The 23,606-nt window shown below is 37.0% G+C and overlaps 1 protein-coding gene across 2 annotated transcripts in view; it reads right to left on the bottom strand.

Moving 5' to 3' along the window:
- The window catches only part of LOC111155895 (septin 10), a 69,875-nt gene that overhangs the window by 6,354 nt on the left and 39,915 nt on the right, over window positions 1–23,606 (bottom strand). For both annotated transcript variants that reach the window (XM_022516354.1, XM_022516353.1), the window contains exons 5-9: window positions 19,393–19,579; window positions 16,135–16,296; window positions 14,024–14,120; window positions 12,664–12,832; window positions 3,849–3,981 (exon numbers count right to left, since the gene is read on the bottom strand). In XM_022516354.1, coding sequence (XP_022372062.1) covers window positions 3,849–3,981; window positions 12,664–12,832; window positions 14,024–14,120; window positions 16,135–16,296; window positions 19,393–19,579 — 748 coding nt within the window. The remainder of the gene's footprint in view (window positions 1–3,848; window positions 3,982–12,663; window positions 12,833–14,023; window positions 14,121–16,134; window positions 16,297–19,392; window positions 19,580–23,606) is intronic.

Genomic DNA, 23,606 nt, shown 5'->3' with positions numbered 1-23,606 from the left:
GGGCTCTGTGCTCTGCAGGGAGCCTGCTTCCACCTCTCTCTATCTGTCTGCTTCTCTGCCTACTTGTGATCTCTGTCTGTCAAATAAATAAATAAAATCTTAAAAAAAAAAAAAAAAGAAAAGTAGAACTTGGAGCACCTGGGTGGCTCAGGCAGTTAAGCATCCGACTTCAGCTCAGGTCATGATCCTGGGATCCTCTGATCAGGCCTCACCTCAGGTGAGGTGATCAGTGGGGAGTCTACATCTCCCTCTGCCCCTACCCTGCCCATATGCACATAGGCACTCCCTCTCTCTCTCTCAAATAAATAAAAAAAAATCTTTTTAAAAAAAGTAGGACCTGGTTTCTAGAAAAGATGGCCCACTGAAGAAATGTTTTGCTAAAAATCAGAGGTTGAGGATAGAAACTGAAGAGCTAAACTCCATCCTAATAAAAATTAACTGTTCCAAATCTGGAAGAAGTCATGCTGTACACTAGTACAGCCTGACAGGAGATGTATTTAAATGGAGAGAGAAAAGAACTGAAACAGATTCAGTAATAGTCTTCTACCCTAAGATTCTTTTATTGCCATCTTGAGGATGGCATTTCAGAGAAGCATCTGTTCCTTAGTATCTACTTATTTATATAGTTCCTGCTTTTGCAAAAAGCTACATAAGTGTGTGTGTGTGTGTGTGTGTGTGTGTGTGTGTGTGTGTGTTTAAAGGGTGGGGTACATCTGGCTGTCTTTCAAATCAGTGGTATAGGGGTGCCTGGGTGGCTCAGTGGGTTAAAGCCTCTGCCTTCAGCTCAGGTCATGATCCCAGGGTTCTGGGATCGAGCCCCGCATCGGGATCTCTGCTCAGCAGGGAGCCTGCTTCCCCCTCCCTCTCTCTCTGCCTGCCTCTCTGCCTACCTGTGATCTCTGTCTGTCAAATAAATAAATAAAATCTTAAAAAAAAAAGAAAAATCAGTGGTATAAGTAAGAGTCACAACTGAGTATGTGTGCATCTCCTATAAATGCGGGAGAGCAGCTAAGTAAACCCAGGAAAGAGGATATAGAAGTGGATTTATATATATTAATAAAGAATCTCTGATTACTTAAATGGAGGCTGCATACTCTATATGCATAGTTAAATCTTGAAAGGTTATAGGGTACTTCATATATCATTCATAAGGTTGACTAAAAATTGCAGAAATACTATAAAGAGAAAAATGTTTTAAAAGGGAGGTGGGGGGGCGCCTGGGTGGCTCAGTGGGTTAAAGCCTCTGCCTTCAGCTCAGGTCATCATCAGGTCCTGAGATCGAGCCCCGAATCAGGCGCTCTGCTCCTTGAGAGCCTGCTTCCTCCTCTCTCTCTGCCTGCCTCTCTGCCTACTTGTGATCTCTGTATGTCAAATAAATAAATAAAATCATAACAAAAAAAAAGGGGGGGGAGGTGGGGCAGGGGGCACCTGGGCGGCTCAGATGGTTAAGCATCTGCCTTTGGCTCAGGTCATGATCGCCAGGTCCTGGGATTGAGCCCTGCATCGGGCTCCCAGCTCACGGGGGAGTCTACTTCTCTTTCTCTGCTTCTCTCTCTCTCTGTCTCTCCCCCTCCTTGTGCTCTCTCTCTCAAATGAATAAATAAAATCATTAAAAATAAAATATTTTTAAAAAATAAATAAAAGGGGAGGAGGGGGTAGGTGTAACTACTATTCACATCAGAAGGAGTTCACAATATTTGATAGCAACAGTCTATACCATATACAAGACTCACTCATGGTTCCACTCTTCACAACATTAAGGATTTAATTCAAACATATTTTCAAATACTCAGAAGTAGTGTTTAGAAAAGATAAAGCAGTGTACCATACTGGTGATATTGTCTTAAGGGCATTGGTGAGAAGTTAGCAACAGCACAGAGGTCTTCTGTTTTTCTGACCTTGACTCTTAAATATTTAATGATACTGACTTCAGAATAAAAAAACTGGTCATGAAGTACCTTGTAATATTAATAAAAGAGGACTGGAATCTACTGCCACTAATGCTATATAATTAAAAGTTTAGAACTCTCGTGAGAACTTTGGTTGTTGATGCCTTAGGTTTACATTAACTTCATTTTTTACACTTCACAAAAAAGCACTTGAACCATAAAAATAAAAGTCTACAAAGGATCTGCTGACAAATAGTCTTTCTCTTTTCCTTTCAACAATTTTGCTACCCTGAATTTTTAATTTCCTTTTAAATAAAATATTCTTATGTGGGATTTTAAAAATTAAAAACTCAACTAAATATCGCTTATACATCTTTTCTCCTCACTGGAGAAACTAAAAATCATGATACGTGAGTGAGAAACTCTTAAATAAAAAGAGTTTTACTCTACTACCATCTTAAGGATGAATCTACTGGGGCGCCTGGGTGGCTCAGTGGGTTAAAGCCTCTGCCTTTGGCTAGGGTCATGGTCCCAGGGTCCTGGGATCAAGCCCCGAATCGGGCTCTCTGCTCAGCAGGGAGCCTGCTTCCCTGCCTCTCTCTGTCAAATAAATAAATAAAATCTTAAAAAAAAAAGATGAATCTACTAATAGAAAAAAAAAATCAGCATCCTTACTTCCTACTCATCACAACTCTTACCTCAATATTTGTATTTAAAAATAACTCAGGGCTCCTGGGTAGCTCAGTGGGTTAAAGCCTCTGCTGTCAGTTTGGGTCATGATCCCAGGGTCCTGGGATTGAGCCCCGCATCGGGTTCTCTGCTCAGGGGGGAGCCTGCTTCCTCCTCTCTCTCTCTCAGCCTGCCTCTCCACCTACTTGTGATCTCTGTCAAATGAATAAATAAAATCTTAAAATAAAAAAAAAATAAAAATAACTCAAAACTAGAGGACTATTCTCCAATATAAGAGACTAAACAAAGATAATACCCAAATGTGACATGAGACCTATAACTGAATTCCAGTTCACACACAAAAGTAAAAAAATCACCAAAAAAACCCAAAACAAAACAAATCAACAACAAAAGGCCATCTCTGAACAACTAGGGAAGTGTGAATGCCTACTGGAGATCAGGTGAGATTATGGCACTCCTATTAATTTTCTTAGGTGTAATACTCGTACAATGGTTATGAAGGAAAATGTGCCTGAGCTTCAGAGATGCAAACTGAAGGGTCTTGGGATAAAGTGTCATGATGTCTACAACCAGCTTTCAGATGACCAGGTAAAAAGATCCTCCCCTCAGATGCATAAACACACACATATAAAATACAGATGGCAAATTCCCTTTTGAGCTTATCCTTTTTGACCGTCATCTTGAATATGGCCATTTCACTTAAAAGTAGCCACTGTGGTTACGTCTACAGAAAAGAGTTTAACCCAAATATAAAATTATTGCTTGAAGAACTAGAAGCACAAAGAATTATGGAAATTAACCGTGATGTTTATGTGTATGCAAGCGCACATGTGTACCAAGACTATCCAAAGGTCATATGACCACCTGACTCATCTAGAAAGCCTGACTTCAAACTCAAAGAACTACTTAACTGCTTTCATAGTTACCCATTTCATAGCAAGCATCAACTCCAACAACTCTCAATAACTCCCAAGAAAGGCTTTATCAAGCCACAGCTAAAACATTTCTGGATCAAACTTAAGGCATTTAAAACCCTTATTAGTAACCTAGGCCAGTGTAAAAGTCCTTGGTGAACCACTTCTTATGGAAGACTATTTACGCAAAAAGGCCAAAATTGAAGTCTGTACTCAAAGACTATGTGTTAAAATAACTACTTTTTAATGAATAAGAAGTAATCTCCAAAAGCACCTCAGCTAAATTCTTGAGCTAAATCTCCCCAGTAGGATACTTAAAAAACAAATGTAGATCACATCAAACCAGCATACTTGCCTCTCTTTCAGCTTCTTTCAATATGGCTTCTTTCTCCTTTACTCGCTGCACAAACATCTGCTTCATTTCTTCTTCCTTCCTCTGACGTTCTCCATAAAATTCATGTCTTTTAGCTTCATAGGTCTCTTGAAGACTAAAAAGTTATTTGTGGTACTCTCATGTTAAAAAATGATGTAGGAAACTTCCAAACACTCAAACTTCTCCGGTTAAGCCTTATACTATAATAACAATTACCAATCCCCTCTTATACAGAGTAACCTGAAACATGACATTTCCTACAGCATGAAACATAAAAAGCCACAGATGCCACAGCTACAGAATACCAGATTTCTGAAATCTCTGATTTATCAAGTCCTTCTCAAGAAGTATTCTCATATTACCCCAAATGAATTCCTCTTTCAGTCTTAATTAGCAACACTGTCTTTGGAAACCTTGAAGTCTTGAAGTCATTCTTGACTATTCCCTTACCTTATCTCTGTAGCTGATCACCAAGGTCTGAGAGTTCAGTCTGTGACCCTGACATCATTTTAATCCCATCTTCTGATTTCTACAGATATTGTTACAGCCCAACTCAAACTTGGTGATTTTTTGGCCTTCACTATTATAAATTAATATCCTAACTGATCTCTGGGCTTTTAGTTCCCCTTTCTTTCACTTTCTTACTTCTTGCCACTCCTAAGATTTTCCAGAAAAATGCACAGACCTCATTATCTTTTTTTCCACAGCATTAGTTATCTATAGAATATGGTACCACCTCTTTTGAATAGCACTTAAGAAACTTTTGAATCTGGTCTAATTCTGCCTTTCCAGATTCGTCTCTTACCAAACAAATCCAATCCTCCTAAGGTGCCAGCCATACCAACCTAGTCATTGTTCCTAAAACCACAGATTTCATGCTTTAGCTTGTGTAACTCCTGTGCTTCCAACACTAATGCCCACCTGCCAACCCCCATTCTACCCACCTAATCCTTTACTCCTCAAGTCCAATTTCAAATGCAACTTCCTTCTGGGTGGTTCAGATGGTTAAGCATCTGCTTTTGGCTCAGGTCATGATCCCAGAGTCCTGGGATGGAGCCCCACATTCAGCTCCCTTCTCCCTCTGCAAGTCCCCCTGGTTATGCTTGCTCTCCCTTTCTGACAAATAAAAAAAATAACGTCTTAAAAAGAAAAAAAAAAAAAAAAAAGCCTTCTCTGGTATCCCCAGTTGGAACTAACTATGCCTTCTAAGCACTCTCATGGCACTTCGTACCTCTTCTTTGGCATTTATATCCTATCTGTCTCTCTCTTCTAATAGATCATTATCTCTGTAACCTGACTACCCAGCAAAGCTCTCTAGACACATCAGGGTCTTCATAAATGTTCATTTAATGACAGAAATTGCCAGGAAGTAGAGCTAGATTTAACCAAGCAGAGCAAGGACTGTCCTGGAACACTATGCCCAACTGCCCTTTCTTACTTACAGCATCCAGAGGTATCACAGACTTCTTATATATGTCAGACACCAAGCCCTTCCATTTTAACACACTATGAGACTATCCCAAAGATTTAACAGGGAACACAAATGTGCCTTCCAACTGTTTTACAGTAAGAAATTTCTACTGCTTACAGAAGTACTTTATATCTAAATAGACATAAGTATGATGAATTAAGGAATTTTACAGTCTTAAATAAGGTGCCACCTCCTTTAAATAGCACTTAAGGAACTTCACAATCTGGCCTAATTCTACCCTTCCAGATTCATCTCTTACCAAACAAATCTAATCCTCCTAAGGTTCCAGACATACCAACCTAGTCACTGTTCCAATAACTGGAAAAATAAATCTTCTAAGTACAGAATTCTAGAAGTAAAAGGAGAATTAGAGTAAGAAATGTTATGCAACAGCTATTATGGCCGACTGTGCGGGGTATGTGTAGCAGGTGTTTTGAAGAGGCAAAGATCCTAAACATTATCTTTAAAAGCAAAATGTACAAACTGCCCTAGATAACCACATTAATGCCCCAGATCTTAAGGAAACATTTACCAGGCTTTTTATTTTTCTATGTTTGTTTTGTTCTTATTTTAAAGAAGCCTCTATATCAGGCTACTTTCATCGTTTTCAGAAACCTCACTACAATTCATTGATCCTACACTGGACTGATAGTCTTTAATGACAAACGACTTAAATAATGTTTTGAATTCGTACCAAATGTAAGTTTAAAAAAGTTCTCATTATCTGTGTATATAAACACTTGAGTTGGTTAAAAGGAAAATAAATCTACCTGGCAAAGAGAAAAGACCTAATATTTGTTGAATAGCTGCTCCCAACAAGATACCTTCCTGGAATCCTTTATCTACCTAATTCCCATAGCACCCCAAGCAGAACAAGTACTAATACTCTGTTTTACAGATAAGAAAACTAAAGCTCAGAGAGGTAAAGTAATCAAAGCAATATAGTTGTAAGTAAAAAGCTAGAATTTGAACCAGGTCAGATTTTTGTTTTATCAAAAGATTAAAGGGGCACCTGGGTGGCTCAGTGGCTCTGTCTTCAGCTCAGGTCATGATCCCAGGGGTCCTGGGATTGAGCCCTGCATCTGGCTCTCTGCTCATCAGGAAGCCTGCTTCCCCCTCTCTCTCTCTCTGCCTGCCTCTCTGCCTACTTGTGATTTCTGTCTGTCAAATAAACAAATAAAATCTTAAAAAAAAAAAAAAAGATTAAAAAATCATGTTACTTCTCCTGCATATTTTCTGTCATGTCACAAGGTTTTTCAGTTTGACAACCAGAAGTAAATTTTAAGTAAAATCAATTCTAAGTAAAGAAACCTGCACTATCTTTCAAAAGGTGGTAAAGAAACTCCTAGAAGATCTGTAAGGGAACAATTTACATAGTGTTATAAAACTAATGCAACTACTATTTACTATTATGGATTTATTCATTAAACGAAAATGAAAAAGTTTTTTTTGCTATTTTAGTAAAAATTCTTGCTTTTTTAAGTATAAAATTAGCTTAATATTCAATGAAACATTACTATACTTGCAAATATCACTGATTTAAAGCAAAGTTTAAAACCAAAGAGGAAGAAAAAAAATTCTCAAATGCTCATATTCATCAAGAAAATCACTACAGTCCCTTCACTTAGGACTTGTGTTTTATATCCTGTTCTAAAAAGCCTGCTAACCTTTTTCCATTTCGGCTCTAGACTAAATGCAGAAAGTTATTTATTTCTTGAGAGTTCCAAAGACACAAATTTTACAACACAAAAAAATTAAGTCAAACACTTAACTCTAAAATACTACAAGAATCTTCCTTTCAAAACTACAGGTCCCTCAACACTTCAAAAGGCAGTGATTTTGTACTTAAATGTTAAAGATGATTAACTGTGGGAATGAAAATGGTTATGTTAATCTAAAATAACTTAGGGATTTAAGAAAGTTTTTAACCATTTCTGATCTAGCTTTAATAATTAAAGATCAGTTAATTAAGGTTAGAGGAGAGTATAATGCCATTTACTGGGACCTCATGATAAACACATGAGTAGTATTGAGAGATTAGGACAATAACTATGACTCAGCATAACTGTTCACAATAAAATGGAAATGGAAAACAAGCTGAAGGTCTGGCAATAAAGAAGACTGGGTAGTAAAGAGAATTAAAAGTCATCCCAACAAGTTTATATAACTGTTTTTTTAATTGATAGATGTAATATTGAGGGATGAACTTTCAACCAAATCAGAGTGACTACTATTAGGTATACCCCAAATTAAATGGAAAATATTGCCCAGAAAACAGAATACAACTTCTTGAAACTGTAGAACCTTCCTAAGACATCAAGCTATAAGGAACTACAGAAGCTTTACCAAATAATTTATTTGCAAATAAAACACCAAGAGAAGAAACATTCTGCCGTGCCTGACTCAAGAAATCCAGTAAGAAATGTCTTCTCTCTTAAGGAGAGCAGCCTAGGAAGGGCAGAAGATGCAGGCAGGCAGAGGCCTCCCTTACACTAAGATCTAGTTCCCCATCCTTTCTTGCTTGTTCCCTACCCAATCTATTACCTAGTATAAATTGAAGAATCTCCATTTTCCAATTTTCCATTCTTCATTTGATCAGTGAGCAGATGTTCCCCAAACTAAAGAAATGCTTTAAAAAACACGGATGTTCCAAGCAGTCTTTGATTCTGAATGTCCACCATCTACCTATACCTCCTTTTGGTATTGTTAGCCTGATTAATTTTGGAGAGCTACCTCTTCCCCCTGGGGATATAGTCTGGTGGGACAATTAATTAGATTCATGCCCACTCTGGCCAAAACAAAAAGGGTACATGTCCTAAGCCAGGCATACTGGACTAGGCTGTAAATTGTCAAGAAGAAACCAAAAAAGGCTGGAAATGGTTTCAGTTCATTCACTCCACTCCCAGCACAGAATGAAACTGGTTTCTACCTGTTCTAAGGCTTCCCTTTGAATCTGTAATTCTTGGTTGATGTAGTCTTTCATAGAACTTATTGCCCTTTTTGTTTTAGAGGAGTGGTCTTCATTATTTTCAAAGAGCTGTAAAGGAAGCAACTGGATTTTATTACACTGCTGTACTTCTTTTTTTTTTTTTTTTAAAGATTTTATTTATTTATTTGACAGAGAGAGATCACAAGTAGACAGAGGCAGGCAGAGAGAGGGAGGGAAGCAGGCTCCCTGCTGAGCAGAGAGCCCGATGCGGGACTCGATCCCAGGAACCTGAGATCATGACCTGAGCCGAAGGCAGCGGCTTAACCCACTGAGCCACCCAGGCGCCCCTACACTGCTGTACTTCTATAGCAAGAACTTGATCCTCAGCTTCAACAAAGCTGACTTCTCCCTGAAACCTTCTTGACTTGGCTTCCAAGACATGACACTGCTGGCTTACTTCCTTCCTCTACCCAAGACTTCTCAATCTTTTCTATCTACTTCTCCAGCCGACAAATATTAGAGTGACTCAAGTCTGTTTCCAAGGCACCTTTCTTTTCAGACACTACTTCTCTCTCTAGGTAATCTCATCCCTATTCATACATTGTTAGCCATCTAAATGCTGATGACTCTTAAGTTTATTACTTTGACCCAGCCCTCTCCCCTGAGCTCCAGAAAAATACCCAAAGTGGAACACTGTCACTTGTATGTTCCAGAGGAAACTCAAGTCAGCAGGTCCCAAACCAAGCTTATGCTCCATCATGCCCATCACTGCAGCTCCACAAAAAAGCCAGTCCTTCCAGAGATAACCTGTCTCGGGGAAAAGTACAACCATCTACCTAGCCAATGAAACCATAATACCAGGAAACTAGAAGCCTTTTTTTTTTTTTAAAAAGCAGCATCTTCTGGCATTTCCTGCTTCTTTACCTCATTATATCCAAACAGTCACTAAGTTCTTTCAATTTCATCTTCTAGATATGTCTCAAACACATCTAGTTCTATTTTTACCACTTTTACTTCAGTCCAAGCAATACTCTCCCATTGGTCTCTCCTAAGCATCTCTGCATACTACTTTAATACTTTCTTTGCATTATAGCTAAAAGTGATTTTTCAAATGTAAATATGGTAATGATAACTCCTTGAATGGTTTTGCCTTTCCCTTGGAAAAAAAAAAAAGCACAAATCCCAACCAGGTGATCCACAGTTTGATTACTGCCTGCCTGTTCTCTCAATCTTATGCCCCCAACTTCTCTGCTCTCTAGCTGCGCTGACCTTCTTAAAGAGCTCTGAAGATGTCATTCTCTCTCTGCTTGCAGTCTTTTCATGTCTTGCTCTGATTTCCCCAAATTATTAGCTCAAAACAGTAACTGCCTCAAGAAAATCTTCTCTGATTTTCCAGATTAAGTCAGGAAACCCTCCCCTACTACATACCATCTCTCCTTTAGCGGACATTTCACAACTGTGATTAATTGTGCAATTTGATTTTGGCCTCCCCAATAAGAATGTAAACTCCATGATAGCCAGGTCTATAGGCTCTTCCTCAGTATTATATCCCCAGCACTTAGCCTAGAGCTTTGCAAATAGCAGACACTTTTAAAATGTTTATGATTTGGGGGCACCTGGGTGGCTCAGGTCATGATGCCAGGAGCCTGGGATGGAATACCTCATCAGGCTCCCTGCACAGTGGAGAGCCTGCTTCTCCCTCTCCCTCTGCCATTCCCCCTGCTTGTGCTCTCTGGCTCTATCTCTGTTAAATAAAGTCTTTTAAAAAATAAAATAAAAGTTTATGATTTTTCATATTACTATTTACTGCTGACTCCCAAATTATTATCTCAGCCTTAACTTCTCCCTAAGTGCCAGATTCATTTATGTAATAACGTACTGAAACTCTTCACTGGAATATTTATTTTATAAAAGCTTTATTTATTTTAGAGAGAGACAGAGAACACATGTACATGTATGAGTGGGCAGAGGAATAGAATGCTCAAAACAGACTCCCTGCGGAGTGTGAAGCCCAATGCAGAGCTCCATCCCACAATCCATGAGATCATGACATGAGCTGAAACCAAGAGCTGAATGTTTAACCCACCAAGCCAACCAGGTGCCTCTTCACTGGCATATTTAATAAGCAACTTAAATTTAACATGTCTGAAACCTCTCAATTATTAACCATAACCCCTAAAATCTATCCCTTCCCCAGTCTTGCTCATATCAGTAAATATTACCACCATTTAGCCAAATTCAGGTCATTTCTCAATGACTAGAGTCATCCTTGATTCCTCTGTCCTCTTACAGCCCATATCCAAACCATCAATGAGTCCTATGAACTTTACCTTCAAATTACATGTCCTAAATGTGCTTCTGACCACCTCTACACTACCAAGTCTCTATGGTCTCACCAGGACTACTGTGTGAGCACCCCGACTCTATTTTCCACAAAGGGCCAGAGGGTCCTCCTCCCACCTCCATCCCAGAAATTCTGTAAGGCAGTTTCTGTTTAAGCCCACAGTGCTTACATACCCACTGACCAGCAGTGTGTGAAAGCATATGGGAGACAAACAGCAAGTATCTTTTAAATGAGTGAATGGAAATTTTAACTTAAATGCAGACTCTTAGGGCGCCTGGGTGGCTCAGCGGGTTAAGCCACTGCCTTCGGCTCAGGTCATGATCTCAGGGTCCTGGGATCGAGTCCTGCATCGGGCTCTCTGCTCAGCAGGGAGCTTGCTTCCCTCTCTCTCTCTCTCTCTGCCTGCCTCTCCGTCTACTTGTGATCTCTCTCTGTCAAATAAATAAATAAAATCTTAAAAAAAAATGCAGACTCTTAGGCTCTATCCATAGAAATTCTGAACCTGCATTTCTTAATCTTCCATAGATGCCTGATGACTGACCCACCAGGCAACCTGAATCCCTCTTCTCAGAGTACTTCAAAGGCTGTCCCACTTCTTGCTCTCACTCAGTATTCGTGTCTTACTAATGTACACTGAGACCTCTGAATTGCCCCTTAGACTTGAAAGAATGAGACATGAAGCCTCCTCTGGAAAACACTAGTGAAGCCAAATCTTCAATAGAGAAAATGGTTTTATCAGAAGTGGCCTATAGGGGTGCCTGGGTGGCTCAGTGGGTTAAAGACTCTGCCTTCAGCTCAGGTCATGATCCCAGGGTCCTGGGATGGAGCCCCGCATCGGGCTCTCTGCTCAGCGGGGAACCTGCTTCCTCCTCTCTCTCTGCCTGCCTCTCTACCTACTTGTGATCTCTGTCAAATAAATAAATAAATAAAAATTAAAAAAAAAAAAAAAAAGAAGAAGTGGCCTATAATCAAAAGCACAGCATGCCCGAAATTGGTGAGGAGGGGTTAAGTATATATAATTCTTTTTTATCATACTACTAGATTTATCATGATGATATATGTCATAATTTATCATACTACTAGAGCTAAAAAAAAACCTAATTAAAACCATAGATTAAAAACTTAAAAAATTTAACCTCATCTACGATTAAATCTTTCTAAAGGTCAGATGCAATCGCATCACTGATATAATGTTCTCCTTCTCCTTATTGTGTTTACTCTAGTACAAATACTAAGAGTCAGGGAAATGACCAAAATGCAAATAATGAAATGGAAAAGAAATCCTTAGTTCCATAACAGAGTTTTAAATTTAGAGTGTTTTTTCCTGAAGATTCCCTACTTTCCTCCATGCAAAAAACCTATTCTGGAATGCTACATCGTATCAAATCTGATGTAGTAGGTAAGGATTAGAGTTTCATGTTTACTTATCTTAATAAAAACAAGTCAGGAATGTAAAGCCACATAAAATTACCAGCAAGTTTATAACACTGAATGCTGTAATTACTGAACAAGAAGGTCATCAGGCTCTAAAATTCTTATAACTACCCTGGAATATTTTAAGAAACAGTTTAATCCCTGACTCCCTACAATCACTTTCATTCTTCCTTTAGAAGACATTTTCCTAAATTTAAGTCATTCCAAACTTTCATCAAGCTAAAAACCACGGGTTTTTTGGTTTAATATTATTCACATTCCAACTTTCTCTTAGAAGAACAGATAAATATACTTTTATCTTTTTCAGAAAAATACAAATATAAAACTAAATGAGAATTCTTTTCCTTTAGTTATTCATTTCAGCATGTACTGAGATCATGGGCTTCTGCCATTATGTTCTTTCTTAAACTCTTAGAATCAGATGAAATATTAGAGACCCTTCAAAGGCAAGAAGGCCTCAAGTGATCTGAGAAGCACAATAATTAATCATAAGCAAATGATTCTACTTCATGGTTGGCCAGGTTTCTGAAAACCACATTCTCCAACATCCTGGATATAAAACAAGGTACAATCCTCTATAACTTCCTCTTTGATTGGCTTCTCACAGAAATCCCGTTACCTGAGCGGCTTATTCTCTGGGCCCACATCTGTAAAGCCCATTTCCTCCAGTTTGCAACGCCTGTAAAGTTCATAATGCCTAGTGTGGGTCTGTTCTCGCAGATCTTCCATGTTTGTACAAATGAGCATTTCCCGGAGCTTTACAAAATCACAGTGGTTTTCATTTTCCACTAGCCAGAAAAACAAGAAAACAGCAACACCAATTTTTAATTCCTGGCACACAGTGCTTGGTAAATGAAAGAATCTATAAAAACACATCTGAAATAACAGTGAAATGATCAGTCTAACACCTATGATTGTTTTATGTAAGTAACCAAGGAAGAAACTCTTGCATTATACACACTGAATTATAAGCAATGTAACAGATTGGGAAACTGCTTTAAATTGAGTAGGCAATGGATAAACAGGAAAGAAATACATTATATTATGTCACCAATATGTTCCAATTATTTCACTAATATTTTGTTAGCATTTTACAAACCATCCTTAGGACATTTTACAAAGTGCTTAAAAAGACCCTGTAACATTATTTTACTAAAACTTCAAAGTAGTAATTCTACATACTCAAGATACCATCTGTACATGCTATAATTATCAAACTCTTTATATATAATGCCACATTTATGATGTTGTGTTTGACACCATTCAAAATTAGTGAATAAATATACTTAGTTCTCCTTACATGGTCCTTCTTCTAGAGTTATGGTGACTGGAAGACTACAAATAATTATGTAACTGTAACCAATAGTTTTAAGTACAGTTACTACTCTTATATTTTTATAAATTAAAAATGTTAAGTTTTGTCAATATCTCTTAATTACAAATCTGTCAATTAAAAAATCAGCAGTATTAGGAAACCAGTACTAATAGGGGTAATCCATTTCCCATTAATAGCACTACAAGTAAATGAATGAACCAGATAGTACTAATTACTTATTCATTACAAGGCTAGATAAACCCTAAAATTTTTTAATTGGGTGACTCGGTTTTGGAAATAGTTGGCAATACTTTGATAATTGGAAATACATAAATGTACAAGGTGGTTTATTGTGCCTAGAATTATGTTTTAGTAATTAGTTTATGTATCATGTTTAAACACTAGTATTTATACTCAAATTCTGTTCTGTCTAGTGCTTCCCACTTTCTGAATGTCTTGGCACACCAGGTACAAAATGTGTGTGATATAATAAAGAAAATGGGAAAGCCCAGCCTCCACATACTTGGCCAAAACAGAATACATGCCACTCTTCTGATAAGCAAATCATAACCCAAAATAAGCATCACCTTAGAGAATGCACTGAATGCAACTTTCAGACTGTTAGGTGACATGCGTATTCCCAGTCATCATTCATCTCATTTACCTTGTACAACACCCCACGGGTACTGGCGAGCTTTGACCATCTTATTTCCAACTTTTACCTCATCCATACTTCCTACAACAGCAAATGGCAAATGTCCCTGGAAAGGAACCATGATACCAAATCATATCTCACATTATTATGATAAACTACTAACTAAAAAAGTTTTATGAAAGTAACAGATTAGAGAAAATGTACTAAATAGCAAAGTTATTAAAATCAAATAATCTGCTATGCCTCTGATTTTATTTATTTTAAAATTATTTTTTTAAGATTTTACTTATTTGTCAGAGAGAGGGACAGCACAAGCATGGGGAGCTGCAGGCAGAGAAAGAAGCAGGCTCCCTCTTGAGCAAGGAGCTTGATGCGGGGACTCAATCCCAGGACCCTGGGATCATGACCTGAGCAGAAGGCAGATGCTTAAACAACTGAGCCACCCAGGCATCCCTATACCTCCAATTTTAAAACTTGGCAGTGAATATGTGACAACTGTTCTATAAGAGTAAATTTCAGGCCCCATAAAGAAAATTAATCACTGAGCATTCCCCACATGCAAGGTATCATGCTATAGGAAAAAAAAAAATTCTAGTATAGGTATCATTTCCCTCAATATTATCTTTGCCCTAAAAGACAAAGACAATGTTGAGGAAATCACACACGTACACACACTTACACACACCAAATGAATAACTAAAATATATATCTATGTTTAATGTGTGCACAGATACATGGTACTAATACAAAATGGTAGTTAAGTCCCAAACTAGTACAAAAGGTACTAAAATGTTACATAAACTTAGAGGAATGAGGAATCACTGTGAGCAGGAAGATATAACCCAAACCAAAAATGGACCAAGGAGAGTAAGAACTAACTTAAGGAGAAGATTTTGAATAAATACATTATAGCTAGATTTAGAGAACAGTAGTAGAGTAGACTGGTCTGTCTGAAGGTGAGAATTAATACAGGAGAAAGGTCTAATGTTTAAGTATTAAGTATTATGTTTAATTTTTAATAACTGATACGTGTCTTAATTGTGTTTTTCTGAAAAATTATTCCAAATGGGCACAAAAAATAAAATTATATTTAAAGACAATATAACACATGGGTATTGAGATCACTTCATTTACATTAGTCAGTTTTTTATATATTTAAAGTATCTTAATGAAAAATCAGAAAAGGAAAAGGAGAAATGGCATGAACAGTTACTGAATGTCAGTTAGGCACTGAACAAAGACTAAATCCTCACAACAACCCAACTGCAGGTATTAACCCAATTTTGTAGGTAAGTTAACACTCTCAGGGAGGTTAATATCTCCCACAAGAACATATGGTTCAGTTAAAACCAATGACCCTTCAAAATATAACCAGATATTTAAGAAATTTAGTAGCCTGAAGAAAGTATCACAAAGAACTTAGCCATCTTTAGTCATATTAGATGAAAAGTTATGTGAATGTTGGGGCACCTGGGTGGCTCAGTTGGTTAAGCGACTGCCTTTGGCTCAGGTCATGATCCTGGAGTTCCAGAATCGAGTCCAACATCGGGCTCCCTGCTTGGCAGGGAGTCCGCTTCTCCAGCTGACCTCTCTCATGCTCTCTCTCATTCTCTCTCTCTCTCTCAAATAAATAAATAAAGTCTTTAAAAAAAAGAAAAGAAAAGTTATGTGAATGTTTAATATGTACATGCGATGCTGTAAGGGAGGATGAGCTTAAATACCAGATCAGAAATATGTCCTTAAAGATTTTAAAGTTCCCAAGCATTCCAAAGGAGAATAGAAAGACTTCACATGTTTTTTAAAGATAGGACAAAAGGCATCTTTCTAAGGCAATTAGTAAACATAGTGCCACAAAAGGAAAATCCCAGCCTTGCCAATGTATCATTTTATTTAGGTGAAAGTAAATATATTCTCATATATTTTTTCCAACTCTAGAAAATAAAACATTTTCCTATATTGAACTTATTGAAAATTCACCTTGTGTGAAGTCTTTTTGGAAGACACAAGTGAAAGTGTGTTAGCAGAAATGTCACTTATAAATTAGCCTTTTCAAAAAAAATAATAAAAATAAATTAGGCTTTTCACATGTAAATAAAATTAACATTCAACTAGGAGCTTACATTCATTGAAGCATTGATTTTAGCAATAGTTTCATCGTCTGTTGGAAACTGATATATCTGGACACCGCTGCTAACCAATTCACTCATGAGCTTGATCTTAAACTTCTGTAATTCAGCTTTAGAAATTGCATCTGCTTTGGCAATCACTGGTATAATGTTCACCTATCAACAATAAAAACAAATATCGTAATTGGAGATTTATTTTTTTAATTCTGTAGTTTTTCATTCAAAACCACTCAGTCTCTGACTAACTTCCCTAACCTAGATCTGGGAATGAACAAACTATGGTACAGTTCATTGTCTGTTGATATAAATTAAGATTTACTAGAGCACAGCTAGGCCCACTCATTTCCATATTATCCATAGCCACTTTCATTCTCCAACAGCAGAGATAACCAGTTACCTTAGAGACCATATGGCCTGTAAAGCCTTAAGTATTTATATTTACTCCCTGGTTCTTTACAGAAAAAGCTTGCCAACTCCTAACCTAGATAATCGCTGACTGTCACTGTCACCATATTCCCCTACACAAATCACTTCTATAGATGCTGGCCTTAATAGTAACTGCTTTTAAAAAGCAGAATTCTTACAAGATTAATCTTACATCTGAATTCAGGGTTAGAAATCTTACATTTTCTTCTCTTTCTCAAAGTCTCTTATAATTCTGTCACATACAAAATGTAAGCAGGAAGCTGAGATCACCTGCTGAATTCACTAAGTATTTTTTATTTCTTAATAATCTAAGCATTAATAATCAGGGTAACTGATCCTTCTGCAAAACTATGAAGCAGGCGAGTTTCTCCTTCTTCCTCTCATTTTGGCAGCTCCCCTTCCCAGTGAATCCATCTAATCTGTACTCTGTTGTGAGAGACTCCTACCTAGATGTTGAAGAAAGGAAATTTTATGAATACCAATTGAAAGTGTTCATGACATTCTCAGGCTTAAAGTCCTATCACTGGCCAGAAAGGAAAAACTCTGGGGTCATGAAGACTATCTTTGCAACATTAGTCCCATAAAAGATTGAGGTCTCCACAAATCTAGGGTTTGTAGGATTTTTTGTTTTTTGGTTATTTAGTTAGTTTCAGGCTAACTAGTATCAAGAGAGTGAGGTATCAATGTAATTTTCAGAATGAAAAGTAAAAATCAATTCTATTCTTAAATTTCTTGCTCTTCTACAATTCCACACTTACTGTGTATATTCAATTTATTAGTCTCATAAATATGCTCCAGAGGAAATAAAGATTTTCTCATCTACCCATGAAAACTCACCAGCAATAGTGGGTAAACAGCTTTCATGCTAAATTAGTTAAAGTGCATACAAATTTGATGCCAAGTTTTTGGATTCAATATTATATACTTAGACTGTCAATAAATTATGCCAAGTTAACATCTTATAATTACTTCCACAGTAGATAGCAAAAGCACTCTGTAATATAAGTGTCAGACATTAAGCTTTGATTGTCAAGGTGCTCATTTCAAAGACATCCATGTCGAATAAACATATTGCCAGCTGTATGACACAGCTACTAGCAAAACCGGATAAGGCACAAAGCCACCTCCACCCATAACATTTTCCTTTTAAAAAACCTGGGTGACCTGGATAACTGACCACTTGAGCATGCCCTAATCCCACTCTTATGTTTTAAATTTGCCAATAAAGAATGAACTTATGAAATCTGAGACACCCGACGCTCAACCCTAATAAAATAAAGGCAGAGCCCAGGATCACATTCAACCTCATTGTGTGGCCTTCCAGCATGCCAGGTACCCTCTAGGACCTGAAACAGACCTTGTCCTTCAAAGTTTCCTGATGGTTATCTGGCTGAAGTGTATCCCGAGATCATAGTAAGAGCCACAAGGGTTGGCCCAGTCATGACACTGGCCCTGGGGATAATGTCTGTGGGGCTTGCTATGAATAGTGTATAGTTGGGGAGTACCTCAGGCATTCCTAGCCAAGAATATCACTATAATTAGGCTGGCAGGGTACATCACAGACTGAAAGCTACACTGAAAGCTGTACATATGTTTATTTGTATATTAGGAGCAGGGAAAAAGATGTTTCACACTGATGGTAACCTGTCACTGTTTGCATAAGGTAACTTTCATTTCAAGCAGAGGAGTATTCTGCTTTTAGGAACAAAAGACAAGCTATCAATTTAATTAACACTCACATCTGCCCCCTGAAGTAGGGTATTATTCTCCTTAAATTTTTATTTTAGATGTGAGGAAACTGAAGCTCAGGAGGCTATAGAAACTTATCAAAGAACACAAAGCTATTAAGTGACACAGCCAGGATTTAAAACCAGCCTCCAATGACACCAAATTCTATGTTGTTTATACAGATTACATCATGTTGCTTCTCTCTAGCTAAGAAAAATTCGCACATTCTTGGTTTTATGTTGATTTTAAGAGTTTCTATATAATTAGACTCAACTATGAAAATACTGGATAAATGGTTATGACATCTGATCAGATAAGTAAACTACCATATAAACTTCATCAGGTTTTTGCTAAAGCCAGGGAACTGTGCAACTAGCCAAAAGTCAATCAATCACAACTTCACTGGCAGCTTTATGCTTTTCCATACTGATTTTTATATAGAAAATATTACTGGCCAGAATGCCCTTTTTCTTGAATCCTTTCTCAAAAAATCATTAGCCAGTATAATGAAAGCTGCATTTCTCACACCATCAGAGGTTATAGGAAAACTAGTTTTTTCAGTACAGATAGCAATCTTCAACCACCTTTAACATGGATTTAAAAAAAAAAAAACACCAAGTAAGTTAATTTGTAGATATTATTTTTTATAGCTCCCTGAATTTATATATCACTCTTTGGCTCAGAAATTCAAAAGCAGGTTTTTAGATGGTTCAAATTAAAACATAATTTATTATAACACATGATGAAACATTAGACCTTAATCTTTGTCAATGAACTTCTCCTCATTTAGTAGCATCATAAAATAAAATTAGTGTCAAATAAATTCTGGCATGCAATTTAATCACTTAAAAAAAGGACTAAAATTTTATGTTAATGTATTTTCTTTGCAGCTCATCTTCCAAACTGAATTTCTCTGGGAAATAACCTAACATTGAAACTTATCAAATGTTCTAAAAATGCACATAATAAAAGATAAAATATATATGTGTGTGTGTATATATATATATATATATATATATATATATATAAAATAAAGATATTTTAAAAGTTCAAAATAAATATTAAAGCATGACAAATTGAGTCCTTTTCCAAGCCCACCTTGCTGTCAAGGCTCTTCATTGTTAAGAGATCTAGTGTCTTCAGAGAGTGACCTGTCGGGGAGATGAAGTAGAGACACACGTGGATGCGAGAATCATGGTAACTAAAGAGAGAGCGCTTGATCTTCAGCTCCTCTTGGAGATAGGCCTCAAACTGAGCATCTATGTAGTCAACTATTGGTTGGTAGCTGCAAAAATAAATATTCAAGTATTTAATACAGCATATCCATATTACCTAAGTAAGATATTTACGTAATTCTAAGGTGTGAGATCTATACTTTTACCAATTAATAAATAGTTACCATCTTTGCTAAACAGAGAACTTTAATAATAAAACAAATTGCACAGAATATGCATGTACAAAGGTAGAACTTTAAAACCATCAGTACAACCTGTGCTTTAAACTGCTTTATAGAAACTGAATGAAGGTACATGGACTCATTCTCACATTCATTCACACACTGCACCCCTTTCTGATAAGGGCTCCCATCCCATAGGCACTTGCCAGAGTGCTGAATGAGGCCAGGCACTTAACTACAACCAAACTGAACATATTATTCAACTGAGAAAAGGCATGAGTATTAATAACCTAAAAGACATTTAAGTCAAATTCTATGACTTCTTGCTTTTTAAATCAGATTCATAAGGCATGAAGAACAGCAACAAAGAAAGGAGGAAAGACGTACATCAAATGAAAATAACCAGTAATGCAGGCATGATTTTATCTTTAATTACTAATAAAGGAAAGGCACACACACTTTATGCTGAGTCCTTGCTTAGATCACTTCTCTTCCTGGTATGCCTTTTTCCCTCTAGCTATTTCATTCTACTCATCCTTCAAGATGCAAATCATACCACACTGCATGGACATGGGCATTCATCTTATTTTGTGAATGTTCCACTTCATTCTGATATACTAAAAATTATCTATACAATTCAACTTCCTACTCTTCTTAAGTAAACCTGACTTTCCAAGTAAAAATAATAGCAAATAGTTCCTCTGTCAAATTCCCTGAACACCTTTATAATTATCTTTGTAGCCCAAATGGAGATGTACTTTGAGAAGCCTAGGGACTCAATAAATGTGCACAGAACTGACTTCTTCCATAAAGTTGCCTGATCCTTCTAGTCCTTAAGGATCATCACCTCTTTTAATCTCGCAGAATACCCTGTTCTTCCCATGCAGATGGTAAACAAATGTGAGAACAGAGACAGTTATCTTATGCTTCTGTGTTCTCTACAATACCTAGCCTATACTTTGAACATTATCAGAGAGAGTATTAGGAGCACGAGTATTCATTATCAGGAACACTATCCTTGGGAAACTTGTCTAAATGTGATCCAACATGATTCCCTCCCCAAAATGATAAAATAGTAAAACAATCTGTAAGTACATATTTAACATAAGAAAAATCCAAAGAAGCATTTATTAATGACCCGAAGGAGATCAGTAACATGACCTATTTTATGACCTAATAGCCATAAACAGTCCTCTACATGACTGTGCTGCATTACACTTGTCATAAATGAAGACCAAAACATCTTCTGCTAAATAAACAGCATACCATTAGAAGTTCTTCCACAGTAATTTGCCCTAGGTTTCCAATTCTAATACACTGCATACTCAGTCTTCCAATGAAACAAAAGACAATGGCTTAAAATATAAAAATCACCTCCTTAAAAACTTCCAAAGTGAAAGGAATTAACCAGGTCAAAATTGAAGAGACAGTGGAGCCTGAGAGAGGTGAGCAGAAGACTAGAGAAGGGGTCAGTAAATGGGCCAAGTCCAGATGATGCCTGTATCACATAGCCCTGTTCACTGGTGTATGTATTGCCTATGGCTGCTTTGAGTAGTTTGGACAGAGATCGTAAGTCCCACAAAGTCTGAAATATTTACTATCTAGCACTTTACAGAAAGAGTTTACTAACCGCTGCACTAAAAGCATCAGAGCTAGTTTTGTCCTGAGGCCACTTGTCAATCTAGCTCCTGAGCCTCACTTCTAAAGGACTCACAGAACAAGAAGGAAAAAATCAAAGTCCAGGGACCATACAGGTAGGAGTCTATTAAGAAATTGCCTCCCCACACTGAATGGAGGTCCTAAAAGCCACACCTTCAGGGTAAGAATGAACTAGAAATTATCCTACAATTCCTTCCCTCTCCCCAAGTTTCTGTAGGAAAGGTTGCCCTGGCACTAAATGAATCAGGGAAAATAAAAAGAAAGGGGGAAAAAAAAGCCCTTGAGAACTTGAAATCACAGTGTCTGCTCTCACACATATTCGAAGCCCAGGTTAGCAGTGCCTCTTTGATGCTGAGAACCCTGAGTCATAAAATGAGTTTAAGGATCCTCAGAGTATTAAAGCCAATAGGGGCCAAACATAAACATATCCAAATCTGTTTAAAGGAAGACAACTTCATCTTAGACCTCAAAGTAGCTCTGCAAAAACTTTTCCAAACACCATGAAATCTACAATAAAAAAATAACCAAGCATAAAAGAAAAAAACCATAATGAATGAGAATCAAAGGAAAAAAAAATCAGTAAATAATTTTTAATCTTAAGAGCATAAAGCTGAGAATCAATGAGAAATTAGAGCAAATTAGATCAAAACCCACAGAAAGGCAATTATAGGTATAAGAGCAGAAATAAGTAGGGAAAAAACAATATAAAATTGAGAAGAAAAAGCCAAAAAAAAACAAAACAAAACAAAAAAAAATACCAAATAGACGACCTGGAGATTCACAGACCTGTACCCCTGGGGCTAATAATACATTATGTTAATAAAATAAATTTTTTTTAAAAAATTCTACATAAAACAACAACAACAAAAAACCAAATAAACGAACAAAGCTTTGTTGAGACTGATCAAAGGGAAAAGAAAACAGCACAAATAACCAGAAACAGAAAAGGAAATGAAGATAGCATCACAGATGATGTAAACAATAAAATGATATGAGGAATATATTATCAAATATTTTAAATAAATATCTTCGGAAATTTGGATGAAATGGACAGATTCTTGGAACACTGTTAAGATTACAACTGTCTCGAGGGGCACCTGGGTGGCTCAGTTGGTTGGGCGACTGCCTTTGGCTCGGGTCGTGATCCCGGAGTCCTGAGATTGAGTCCTGCATTGGGCTCCCGGCTCCATGGGGAGTCTGACCTTCTCCCCTGTCATGCTTTCTCACTCTCTCTCAAATAAATAAATAACATCTTTAAAAAAAAAAAAAAAAAAAGATTACAACTATCTCGAGAAACTACTCTCAATTGGCCTATAATCATTAAAGAAAATTAGTTATTAATTAAAAATCTCAGAAAACTCCAGACTGAGATGGTTTTATTAGTGAGTTCCACCAATCACTTCAGAGAAAAATAACTCTAATTTTGTATTCTTTATACAAAATGGTATTCAAGATTTCAAGGCTAATTAACCAATGAAAAGTCAGTTACTAAAATTCATCTTGTTAAAGGTTAAAGAAAATGTATAATCTTCTCTACAGAATGCAAAAACAAAAAATGTCTGGTAATATTTACTCATAATAATAAAAAAAACCTCTCACTAGTAATACAATGGAACTTCCTTATTCCAACTTTTTTTAAAAAAAGGAAGCAAGCATAATAAATGGTAAAAAATAAAGTTTTCCCTTTGCATCAGGACATGGCAAAGATACCCACTAATACCACTGATTATCCAACATAATACTGTAAGTCCTACCCAGTACAGTCGGGTTTTAAAAATGGAAGAAAGAAAAATTAAAACTGTCTTCAGCCATGATGAAGTAACCAGGACTACATTTATTCTCCCACTCTGAACAACTACAAACTTGATAAAATACACAAAAAAGTCTTTCAGACATCTGACAACAGGCAGTGTAAAATTGTGTTCATTGAGAAGGGAAATAAATGAGAAAAGCTTTATGATTCTCCCAGCTTACTGCCTGAAGACAAGTTTCCAGAGCACAGCACAAGAAAGCACAGAGCCCAGTGGACTCACTGAGTTGAAGAGACAGAAACAGAAGGTCAAGAAGGCCAAGGCAACTAGAACTGGTAGGTAAGGACACTGAATAGAAGGCCCTGCACCAACAAAAGTACTAATAATCTAGATAGACAGCAGTTTCCTCCAGTCCGTGGTGAAGCACTAAATCTGCACATACATGTGAGGAAAGAACCTCAGACCATGGATATTTCCTATGTTATAATCATGGTAGTAGTTAGAAA

The sequence above is a fragment of the Enhydra lutris genome, unplaced genomic scaffold, assembly GCF_002288905.1.
Source record: "Enhydra lutris kenyoni isolate GAN:26980312 unplaced genomic scaffold, ASM228890v2 scaffoldscaffold44, whole genome shotgun sequence".
In the NCBI taxonomy this organism is placed as follows: Eukaryota; Metazoa; Chordata; class Mammalia; order Carnivora; family Mustelidae; genus Enhydra; species Enhydra lutris.
Note: the sequence above shows the minus strand (reverse complement) of the source record. Positions and strands in the feature narration are given on the sequence as shown.